At 35.3% G+C, this 13,302-nt stretch overlaps 1 protein-coding gene across 1 annotated transcript in view; it reads right to left on the reverse strand.

Moving 5' to 3' along the window:
• Positions 1-5,906: 5,906 nt before the first annotated feature.
• Positions 5,907-13,302, reverse strand: part of LOC582202 (potassium voltage-gated channel protein Shal) — a 47,224-nt gene continuing 39,828 nt past the window's right edge. The window contains exons 3-4 of the mRNA XM_031000454.1: positions 12,119-12,208; positions 5,907-7,279 (exon numbers count right to left, since the gene is read on the reverse strand). Coding sequence (XP_030856314.1) covers positions 7,121-7,279; positions 12,119-12,208 — 249 coding nt within the window. The 3' untranslated portion in view covers positions 5,907-7,120. The remainder of the gene's footprint in view (positions 7,280-12,118; positions 12,209-13,302) is intronic.

Genomic DNA, 13,302 nt, shown 5'->3' on the forward strand with positions numbered 1-13,302 from the left:
AAATATATTGAAAAGAAATATAAATCAAGGTGAAGAAGAAGAGTTGAGCATATCCGGGGTAGTGGAAATGATAGGAAAACAGAAAGTTACTGGTAGGATCTGATGAATAAGTACGGCTTCCAAAAGTGCAAGGGGGAGAGTGAGAGGGAGAGTGAGAGGGAGAGGGAGAGTGAGAGTGAGAGAGAGGGAGAGTGAGAGTGAGAGAGAGGGCGAGTGAGAAAGAGAGAAAGAAAGAAAGAGAGAGAGAGAGGGGGTGAAGATGGGAGGGAGGGAGAGAGGGATAGAGAGAGAGAGAGAGAGAGAAATAGAGATGAGAATTTTTTTAAGAGTTGAAGAAAGCTGACCAAGAGCACCCACTCTCTTCCAATTAATATTATAACTGCAAACATAGGTCACCGGGATGATATGTACTTTAAAGGTCAGATTGTCAGAGGAAGCTGTACCGTCTTTCAAAGCCTTCACTCGCTACATGTCAGGTACCTATGGAAATATCACACAACAATCAATTTCAACGATTCCAGCAGGCCCGTTTTCAGGAAATCAAAGAATAACAGCCTCTATTCAAACTAAACATATGGTTATATAGGCTACAGCATTGCATTACCACTGTTGAACTAAAACATATGTCTAGAGCATTGCCACAGGTTTTTTCTCTGAAAAGGTGCATTGAATTTTAATATGATCTTTTCTTTTCACAGAAATAATATCAATATGAATTATATCTGAATGACAAATTCTTCTCTTCTCAGAGATATGAAATGGATGAACAGATGCTTTCAAAGAATATGAACCAAAGAATAGATGTATATGAATGGTTGAATTACTTTTCTCAGAAAGAAGTTCCACAAAAAAAATACATTGACAGAGGGATGGGATTCATTTAAATCCTTACATCATTACCCATATCATCAAAAACAGCTAAAGATACTGGGTAAACTGAAATTCTAAAATTACATAATTTGACTGTTCAGCGACAGAAGGATGATAACTCTGTGTTAAAGTATTTGAGCTAATGCCCTTCTGGCTTCAAACAAACAAGGTATTGCCAGTTTGCTGTTGAACAAGCCCAAGTTATTTGTTGCAATACATTGCCGAATAAATCTATGATCATACTGTTTCTATGGATTATAGCCATTTGATAGCTCTGTTAGAAACTTGGGTCAGGCCAGATAAGAAGCAAAATTTTACTTTTCATGTCAACTTGTTGGTCAGCTTTAATCAGTAGGGTGCTTTCGCAAACACGATGGAAGCAAAGGTGATGGGAGAATTATGGCGATACAGCTCTTCTGTCGTGTTTAGGGAATGAACGCTATCATGGCCACGTACAGTCGTGAAAATCAACAAAACAGAGAAAATTCTGGTTCGCACATGCGCAGATTGTTTTTTTTGCTCGCGTTACCGTCGTCTTTGCCTTCTGTCGTGTTTGCGAAAGCACCCTAGTCTTGGTAATGCATGGGACAGCAATGACCAAATACCTTGGAGTCAAGTAATATATATATATATCCCACTTCATTGCCACTGCACACTTGCATATGGGTACGTATAGTGCAGGTATCTGGTTGAATTGAAATTCAGTTTACTTTGCTGAACTAGATCATCATTCATTTTGATTTAAAAATTAAATATGTTGTTACACTTCACAGCGTACATGTAGGCAACTTAATACAGTGGCAGCGGTGGGATTTATAATGACATGAATGTGCACAGCTACTCACTACAGTTAAGTACATAAATAAGTAGATACTTCTTTTTATAAAAATTTATCAGGGATAGGACAATAGTATTCTTTGCAAAGCAGATGGCAATAATGAGTGCTAAGTTTTAATCTAAAAGTTGTATCTAATAGGATGGACGGGAGTTGGAAGTGTTTTAGTATTGATTTTACCAGACCTTGATGAAACCCAACAGATGGTACTACCAAAATGATGCAAGGCCATTGTGTCTTCTGATAATGTGGTATAACCATGAGCAAATATATGCTAATTATCATAATTATGTTAGTTTACAATATAGTCATCCAGACAAATATTAACATATTTATTTAAATAATGCTTACTATCTCTTGCCAAAACTTTTAATTCTTTTTCATGCATATGCAAGTAAAATTGTATAATATTAGTATTCATTTCAGCAATGCGTATCTTCTCAAGTGAAATGCTTCAATTGACAGAGAGTTTCAAGTGATAAAAAAATATCAAAAAAAATCTACTTAAAAATGTAATGAATTCACACGCAAAATAAAATAAGAGCAAATAACCTTGCCCACTGACAATGTATCAGAGAGGCAGTGGTTTCACTGTATTAAATAGGAGAAAATAAGCCAAACATATCTTGTCTTTTTATCTCCAACAAATATTTTGATACATGCAAACCCCTACTGATATGAACCCAGATTGGCTAGGCCGTCTAACGATACCCTCTTTCAAGACAGCAGAGACGAAAGAGCTGTGTCAAAGTGCAATCTGAGCTATTCCAACCATTCCAATAGGCTTAGCATGTAGAAGGGTTAGAGTTCTGGTATTGTTGCTACGGACAATCTAGCCTAAGGTCAGTTGGAAGAAGGTCAATATGATGAACCACCGAGGTTATAATCTCACCTGGACCCCGTCTTAAAAATAGTTGTGATTGATTTGGATCAATCGTAAGTTTGCAGACTCCTTTCTCTCATGTACATAATTGCAATTGATATCAATTGCAAACGAATTTGCGTTTATCATCAACTTTTTAAACAATTAAAGTTTGTAAGAATTAAGAAATGAGACCGGAGCAGAGTCTCATTTTCATAATTTGGACAAAAAAGATTATAACTGATGGTAGGTCTATACTATTACTTTCTTTAGAGACATCGGAGTCTCTGGGTAAAGCTAGATGTCAGTAGATAAGACTAATTTCTTAAATGCCATGGCTATTTTAGAAGTTTGCCAATTTCCATATGCTACTCTAGTATTTTCCCTAAAAAAAGATCTCACACGAACACAGGAGAAAGTTGTGATGAGCATGTTCTAAATCCTGCGGCATTCGACAGCTTGAATGACAACTCCAATTTATTTTCTACATCTGAGTCATATTGCATATCATTATGCCAATTGCAGAAGGTCGTTAGTACGACCCACTCCAAATTCAAGATAACTCACTTCTAAAGTAGTGACAGCTTTTTTCATGTTATACCATGATATAAATAGGACTGTTTTTTTTTTCTGCTCGATCGCCTGATAATTTATTTTGAATGGATTGCAACTACCTAATTAGTGTAGTTTTGTATCAAATAAGCAAGCATTTTTTGAATTACAGTCATTTTAATGCTAACGCCCTTCTGCTCCTGGCACAACGCACTGACCTCTTCACCCTTTCACTAGCTACATGACAATATTTCTTATATTAGCATCTTTTCCAAAGATGGAATGGCTGCGATACCCTTGTCATGGTGCCATCTAGCCTCCCATTCCTTCAACCATTTTACCCGGCTCCCTATCTCCATGCTGGAAATACATAAGCTTAAAATTAGTCATTCTTTACCCATTTTCTCTACTTTTCTCTCCAGGGTTACTTTTGAGAAATCATTGAATATCCCAGGCACGTTAGGTTGGTGATGAAATCACCCCTGACAGCGATCTTGCATGAATCCGGCCAGCTTGGCTGTTTTTCCTTCAGTGCCACACAAGGTATTATAACACCGCAATTTGAGATGGAGTTGCTGAGCAGCTCAAACCCCTTAAGTGCCATTTTTGTTGGCTTATCCGTAATATCTTGCATTTATTTATAACATGCATTTCAAGGATCGGGCAGGGTTTCTAGATTTACGAACACTGAATTCCTTTCCATTATCTAAGTTATAGCAATAAATGAATGTGTTTAGCACATCTTCTGCATACTTAATACTTAGATGTACAAGTAGTACATGCTTAACATGCAGTAATCGATAAAAGTTTATACTAATAGTAATAAGCATTGCTCTTAGTACCAAAGCTTTATTCATATCTCTTGGGATTATACAATATATCCTGCACGCGTAACAAATATAGTTCAAATAAAAATATGGAAAATCAAGAGTTGAAATAAAGATTTGCAATGTTCATATAATCTTACATTAGCATACAATTTTAAACTCATATTTCAATATTTAAAATGTAACATTTTGTATGATGATGATGGAGCAGTTTCTTGATAATTTTTAAATGATAAAGGCTGTCTTTGATCAGATAACCATAGTGATAAATGTAAAAGGCTATAAATAAAAATACAAAATAAAGAAAGGACATATTCAAACTCTGATTTGAGTAAGAGATAGGATGGATTAAGAAAAGGTCATCGCTATATGACAAAGTCAGTGCTCATATCAATCCATCTTACAGAGAGATTATACAATATTCTCTTGGTGCATTCTTGTTTTTCTGCCCCCTCCTCCCCCCCCCCCTCTCCTCTCTCTCTCTCTCTCACACACACACCCACTCACTTTTGTATTAATCACCTGGAAAGAACCATTAGGAAGTCACATCAATGGTGAGAGCTGGTGAGATAGGAAATATGTATACTTAAAAATGTATATTTTTTGGAAAATCTTATATACTTTTGTTCAGTTTTCATGAATATATAAAACTAAAAGACTAACATTTTGGTACTGTGTGAATTTTCTTGTAAGCTATAAATGATACTAAATCAGTACTAAAAGAGCACTAATGCTCAAAATTCTTAGCTAGTTCCACACCATCTTACATTAATAAACCAGTTCAGTAACTTCAGTTACCAGTTATGAAATCCAACGAGACAATGCTATCTACCTCCCTCATGAGAGCTATGAACTCATTATTCATCTATGCATAAGTATTTCATTTCATTCTGCACTGGTGGAAATATCCTTTTTTCAAAGGAAGCAAAAGCTTATCATGGAGTATCTAAGCTTAATTTGTTCAGACATGATATTCTATGCTCTAGAACTGTCAAACTGTCCCTTTCTGTCTCCTCCTTTCATCTCTCTTTCTCTCTTTCTTTTTCTCATTTTATTTCTTTTTCTCTTTCTCTACCATTCTCCTTTTGTATGAGCCTGAGAAGCCAACCTGTCCAATCTTTTCAATCTAGCATTAGTCTATCTTTTCCATTTATCTATAAATAGACTTCCCTCCTACATAAGCCACTACATCAAAGAATACCAAAGATCAAATGTACCTTAACAAACTAAATCAATACACAGTACAGCCCCATCATATCACATCAAAGAACCACTCAATTTGTTGGCCTTCATCAATTCCGGAGGCTCGTAGGGTGAAAGGGTCACTTCTGCATTTTACATGAACCCACCTGAGCTAGCTTTGAAATAAATGGAATATCAAAGTACAGAGCTTTAATTGATATTCTTAATGCATTCTTAATGACCGAGTTAATCATTGGACATCCAATGATGTCAGACTGATGAATAGAAATCATGCCAAGTGGAATCATAGCTTCAATATTCATAGCTTTATGATTTTGTATTCAAATTATTTTCCAGAAATCTAATCACTTTCATTGACTATTTGTTGCATTATGAATACTGGTGTCTATAGCTTGGACTGAAGTTATATAGCTGAATCATTTTTTGACAGTCATGATATCAACTCTGTGTAAAGTTAAAAGAATATGGCCCTTCTGGCTCTCAGGAAAATGCATGTCGCTGATTTTGAATTGATAAAAATACTTTGAAATTTGGGGCTAATCTGAGAACTTCCTGATAGAAATGTTGCTATTTTAAATCCAACTCTGATCCAATGTTATACTCCACAAGTCTTATGGTGTGCTTCATATACATATTAATTTAAAAGCATTTGTACTTTACTATTTTCAACGCTCTGAAAGTGCAAGCTTATCAAAAACATATGATTTTTTATTCTCCTTTTTATGTTGTTGTAATTCATACGATTTTCCTAATTTTGTTTAAACTAAATAACAGAAATATTAAGCATTACATAGTTGTGCGTGTGTTAAATCATGGTACAGAACTTCCAGCTTAGGCATATCATATCTACATTATTATGGAAGAACTGACGAAAGCCTCTTTAGAAAAAGAAAGCAGACATAGACAAAGATTTTAATCACAAGTGCTATGTGGGTTCTGATTTGCTATCATTGGAATCCGTAGCCCCTGGTCATTTTAATCTCTCAACACAGCTGCTGGTTTGTAATTATCTTCTTTCTAAAGAACCATTTCACTCCCTGATCAGACGACCAAAAGTAATACAAAATTGTATAGCTATACACAATTTAAAACAAATTTAGTCATGAAGTCATATTAAGAAATATTGTATAACAAATCATTGTGTAGTGAAACGCATGTTTGAGCATCAGTTTAAAAACAAACTCAATAAAAAGTCAGGATCCTTTTCTTGTCTGCTGTTGTATATTTAAAAAAAAAGTAAAACTGGGCATGCACTGATGATTGGGCCAACAGACCTCTTCAAAATTTCCGTAGTTTATTTATTCAACGTTTCTTTATACAATGATGTTATTCTAGTGTATATGCCCCTACCCCTTTACAAAGATTCTTTTTACAATGTTTTTTTTTATAGAAGAGTTTCATATAAATGTCATTTCGTCTGAACAGGATCTCAATGCCCATATGACTTGAGCAGTGCAGGACTTGAATGGTAGTCTGTTATGGAATTCATCTTCTCAATCAAAAGATGTGATTAGGGCCACCGTTATCCAAACAGATCAACCCAACTTACACAATCAACACAGCACGACTGGTTGATGAGAAAGAAGGGCAAATCATGCTCAGATGTCAAGCAGCCACATGGATATTTATAATGCAAGCTGTGAAAAAAAATTGTAAAATATTCAAGCTACAAGAAGATATAGTGACAATGAATATATCCACACAGAAATGAATGAGTGAAGTGGCAATTTCTTGTATTTAAGCTACAGATTCTGCTGAGATATTTTGGTGGATTTTGTTTTTTTACTGAGGAGTACTACATGTACATATGAGAGCAATAATGTATTTTACTCCCTATACACCTACTGGTATGTCTTTGACCTCTTTTCTGATTGACTTCCATTCTCCATTCTTGAAAAAGTGGATACCTACATGTACAGTATGATGGCCATCCATGGAATAGTACTACATAAGCTTAGTTTAGAAGACAGGTCAGATATATAATATTTCAATGAATTCATAAATGTTGTATTCATTTAATATCAAGGAGGTTAAACTTACCGTTGTTCGCTCCAGACAACTGAGCAAGTGATGATGTTGGGCTTCGTATGGACTATACTTGAGATTCATGTCATCACTGCTAACTCCACTCTGTAAAAAAAAAAACATGAAGAAGATGTGTTTATATTAACTAAACAAAGATTTTAGTAAGACAGGTTTACCCCACTGCTACGCACAGATCTACCTTGACAGTCATCCATATCTAAGATAAACACAATCGCAACAATTTGGCAATTTCAATACCCTCTCTTATGTCCCAAAGAAATCATGTTTGGATTACGCAATATGTCAGTATCATGTTCGTATTTCTATGCATCATCATTGGTCCTGCTTTAACATACTGCTTTTCACATTATTCAATTATGGAGCCAGGGGTTAAATTGAGGGTAACCATTTCTCAAACCCTAACTCTAACCCTAACCCTTATCTTAACCCTAACACCAACTCCCAATGGGGCATTATATCAAAATAAGTATGCCTGTATAGGACATGCTACTAAATTCTTAATTTGAGCATAAGTATTTCACTGGTATATATATTTAACAGGGCAATGAAACCATTATCAAAATAAACATATGATACACAAATATATTGACTTTAACTTTCCTACTACTTCATCAGAAAGCTTTAATAGTCATAATCTAAAGAAATGATTCCATACAATATTCTCCCAACCATTCTACATCAGGAACAATGACAACAAGCAATGCAACAGGTATTCGCTTATCATCACCATCAGGATCGAGCCATCACCACAAATTACAAGAAGCAAACCTGTGGACATGGCTCAATTAGCATACTTTACGACATGGAAGCTATTTTGACTATCTAAGACATCACATCAATGCTCATTCAGCATCTCACAGGCTCACTTTTCTCTTATCATGGTGACAGATGCTATAGCCTTCCATTAGCATTTACGGGCGCTGCTGCCGCATGCTAATGAACTAACGCATTATGTGACTTATTTATCATGATGTAACAAGGCTGCATGGTCATACTCGAGACCCTTTGCACACATCAACTTTGCAGCATTATAGCATGAACCTACTACGATTATAGTCAACATCCAATCTTCAGACAGAAGGAAAACTTCACTCCATTTATGGAAACGTCCAAAATTAAAATTCGGTTTGACCTGTGCTGTCAGAAACATGTAATCATGTTGAGATACCTTGAATACATGTTATATAACATTATGTATAAACATTACAATACTTTGATTAGTTTATCAGGTTACTTTCAGAGGAATATACTGGTATCTGTGCCAATATATATTTATGTTATAATAACAATTGGCAAGGAAATACATGTACACATACAGTGATCCATTTCTACATAATGTGCAGGTGGTGAACCTATCATTTGTCATTATGAAATGCTCCAGGGCAACTACCAGTTTGTACATTCCTCTCTTACATTTGCTTTTTAAAGATTCCAAAGAACAGTATGATATATATCCAAGATTTTGCACTCATATTGGGTAATATTAAAGATTGTTTTGTACAAGGAAGAATCCTTGTGATGGTATTACTGTATACACTAAATTGCCCCTTTATAAAATACTTTCACTTTCAATGATTTGTGCAAAACAAATTTTTAATAAAAACATAATATAGTCAATGTATACAAAATGACAGAGAAAAATCGTGGTAAGAAAGCACTATGCCATGTTTAACACAATGCTAATCAATTTGTTATCCATAAGTTTGACTAGACCGTAAACCTTGGTGTTTTTTCATGATGGACAAGAACAAAAGAAGCAATTTGCTATTTTAAACACATTATCACAATTCTATTATTAATAAAGGATAATTAGCACAACTGCAGACATTAATTACATTCTTGATCTAATTATTCAATTATGCAGCTGCAGATTTTTCCTCCAAAATTCTGAATGAATTAAGCGTCAATGAAAAAATCTAATCAATACATGTCATTAGAAAATGAAAACTTTTCCTTCAATGATAAGTATTAGCGTGTTATCATGGCAATTTCTGATTTAAAAAAAGAAATTTCTAATAAAACAAAACCACAAGAATTTCATGCAACAAACGTTTTCTGTCGCAAGATTCTCCACAAAAAATAATATATGAGAGGAGATTGCGTTTATCTCTTATTCCTGTGAATGACTATTCTGCACAGCTAGAAGCATCATCATCAGTAGTGTTTACAGACCATAAACATATAGCCTCAACCTGTCAAACTACAGCTGATAAATTACATATTTATGGTGCCAAATTAAAATGCCTTCTATGGAAGGCAGTAAAATTAAAAGAGGTAATGCGCAGCTAATATTTGAAAAAGTGTGACAATCATGCATGTGAGTTATGTCTATTTGTATGCAAACTTGAATAAGCAGCAGCTTTGGAGCAACGATCACTTTTTCTGGCAATCCATATTTCCAGACATTCATGATAATACACATCAAACAGGCTCGGAATGCAGCATATATAATTGATGGACACAGATCCTGAAATTATTAATGCCCTGTGTCGCACGGGAAGGATCTATCAGGAAGGGAGAGATACAAAAAAAGCGATCTTTAGCGAAGCTGTGAGGATAAAAAGGGAAGTTAGGGCCAGAGGCTATGAAGTAGGATCCATCGAGACCGTCGCATCCCTTTTGGAGCAAAAACTGCTTTGGATTTAGCTGAGATTCCCAGCAAAATGTCAATGAGTAATTTCCAGATAAAGATAGTTGCCAATCATAAGACATCCCTTCCTATCGATGAGGATGATGAGAACCCGGGAGGACTTACTATAGGTCAAATGAAACATTAGCGAGATTGATCTACAATGGCAGCCTTCTTCCAATCTAAAAATACAATTTTTAAAGGTGCTTTGTTTTTTGTTTTTGGGGGTTCAGAATGTTTGTTCATGCTGTACATCTTTACGTTCTCTATTTCATAGTGTGTTAAGTTAAAATAAAAACGATGTTCCATTTACACATCACTGACCTGGCAATTATATCTGTAGATGAGAATAACAAGCCCCCACTCCCAAATATTGCATATCCCATCCTATTTCACAAATCTCAATAAATCAAATTCAGGAAACCTCACCCCAAGAAATAACAATACTTATTACGAGAGATATATTATATTCTTGCCCATCAATCTACAAGACTTACCTCCAAAGTGTATGAGAGAGTTAAGGAAGAATAGTGTACAGTTTTTCAGCATGACATGGGCATCGCCATTTTCTTGATAACGTGACGTACTACGTTAAGCCGTTTATCAAGTAAATGTATTCAAATTTATTCATGCTTCTTTCCCAGGTGTGTGTGGTGATGAAGCATTGCAATCACCCGATAATATCCTTTGTAATTACATTGCCAGAACTCGAATAGCATAAATAAGTTGGTGCTCTCCTGGGGTAAAGGTTTTTCATTTCTTGTGAACTGCTATATTTCAGTATTTTAGTTACAATTGTTGCCCTGTTATATATATATTTTTCACCAAATCAGCTGTAATTTTCCTCATTAAAAAGCAAAGGTTTTGTTATTGATTTTAAGGGTCAACTAAAGCTTCTTAAGGAATATTGTACATCAAAGGGCAGGAATACTACACTTATTCTTTGGGGTGAGGTTTCCTTTCACAAAACACTTTAAAAAAAAATTGAAGTCACATAACCATGGTTGTAAATTATTTTTTTGTTTTCTATTTCTGTTTTGCTAACACATTTAGAAAATCAAATTTTTTCAAGGAAATTTATTCTTGTGTTTCTATTTGTCTTTACTGAGTTTTCTGCCACTTACAATATTTTGGATCAATTTTATGAAATTATGAGTCAGAGAGTTTTAAAGTCTATAAGTAGGCATACTTTCATAGTACTGTATAGTCACACAGTTATAAAAGAAACTTTTAAGATTAACAAAGCTATTTCTAATAATGTTCAATTCTCTGATGTACCCTCAGTATGAATGGCCTCGGGTATAATGTACCAATCAAATGAATTTGCAGGCACCTCCGCTGCAAAAATTAAAAAGATAAAAAGCAGAGGGGGAAAAAGACTATTTGAAGAGACAGATGTCGTGATATGAGAATAACACATGCAGAGCAGTTCACTCCATGGTGAAAAGGATATGTACATAAGTGCGTGGGTGGAAGGGAAACCAGATAATGTAGTGTGAGTCAAACACACCTACAGTACACACAATACTGATAGGAACGCAGGGTTAGAGACTCGGCTAACCTAGGAAAAACAAATGCACACAACCGTGTTCTAAGTTAAGTGAGATGAATAATCCTCTCCTGTATATTCCAAGTTCCATTTACATTTAGATATTATTGTAACGTGTCTGTTAACTTGACGTCAGAATAAAAACATGAATTGGGTATGTAATCCATTGGTTGGAGCTAGGGGTGTCGGTTTCTTAGGGGAGTGTGCAAGATGCAAACTAGATCTGGGGTTAATGTGTAAGCGTGATGAGGAATAAATATGTTCAGCTGAAGATGGAGTGTTGGATGGGGACTTGGGAGTCATGGGGGAGTATTTCGCTTGAGTAAACATAAGGGAGGAGTTTGTTCTCCAAAACATTGCTGGTCATACGTCAAGCTTTCCCCGACATGTTTGCTCTGCGGACCCTCGAGTGTAGGGACAACACGATAAAAGACTTTGTTCGATTCATCATCATCAGCTCCAGAATGATCAACATCATTATTAGCCTTCTCATTATTATCGCCATCATCATTCCACTCATTATCATTATCATCATCATCATCATCATCACTATCATCACCTTGAAGTTCATCTTCATCATGGATAGGATCACCACCATCCACTTCCCCTCCAACTCCTTCACTCCTTAATAACCATCTTCATCTTCAAAATCAACATCATCATTTTTTATGATTTTAATCATCATTATCATCATCATCATCACACTTCTCATGAGTATCTCAAAAGAATATAACGGGTTACTTACCCGCTGTAACCTATCTGCTTCTTTCTTCCGTGATACAAAGGCATTTCCGCTCGCATTTTTGGCTAATCTTATCCGTGCGAGTCTTGCTTTCTGCAGAAAACAAACAAGAAGAAAGACAAAGCTTTTGGTTAATTCCTACATACAATAGGTAATAAAATGAGTTCACACATTTCCAAAAATGATGCATGTACAAAATAATTGGTTCTTTAAAAATAATTTCATACAACAAAAATAACTTTACATTCAAATCATAATTATGATTACCTTTATTAGATAACAAAAGCACTTATAAACAAAAGGTACATAAACCATTATGTTTTTGTCACTATTATCATTATCAATAATACTTTGTAAAACATGTATGTTTTGACTGGAAAATAGAAGTAATATGTTATTGTCTTGAAAAACAATATCTCCGATTTGATTAAGATAGGCCTGAAGGCTCAAAGATAGCTTGCACTTCGACATATGGAATAAGCAATTTTTAATATGGACAAACAAAAATTAAGATACAGGAGTAAGTCCATAGTTACACACTGCATGATTCATGAATGCCAAATAAAGTTGAAGTCTACACAATGTGAAAATGGTGTAAGAAAACATAGCCGACATGTCGATGCATTATCCATACTTTTACATAATCGTTACGAAAACATGTCCTTTGTGAGCAGCTACCTAGTGGATTTATCCCATTGAACTTTACTCCAGTGGAAAAAGGGAGGAGTCCAGTACACGGATAGATCGGGATAAATCCATCACCAATTAAGAGCCAAATGAGCCAATCTATGTAGTCCCACATACTTCATTCTGTGTTTCTATAGACACAGCAGACAAGGTCAACACTGCATGTGTTTACACACGATGCATTATGCAGACAGCTAATTTAGTCAAGGAGCCCAGCGTTGAGAGAGATTATCAGTATCAGATGTGGACCTAGTGCCTTGCCGGCCGGCAGCAGATCAGGCGACTGACTCAAAATTGTATGTCTCCATCAAGGACCTTAAGCCACCAATTTGTCCTACTTCTGAGAGAATGTGTCAGGGGTGGGTTTATTTATTCATATTTTGTGTGTGTGTGATTCAGAGTGAAACACCGAGCATATATTTACAGTGTACATATTGGCCTTCTAAAATCTGTGTCACAGCATATTATTAAAGACCGAAAGTACTATGAAATGAAAAGGA

This window comes from Strongylocentrotus purpuratus, unplaced genomic scaffold (genome assembly GCF_000002235.5).
Source record: "Strongylocentrotus purpuratus isolate Spur 01 unplaced genomic scaffold, Spur_5.0 spur5_scaffold_6, whole genome shotgun sequence".
Lineage (NCBI taxonomy): Eukaryota > Metazoa > Echinodermata > Echinoidea > Camarodonta > Strongylocentrotidae > Strongylocentrotus > Strongylocentrotus purpuratus.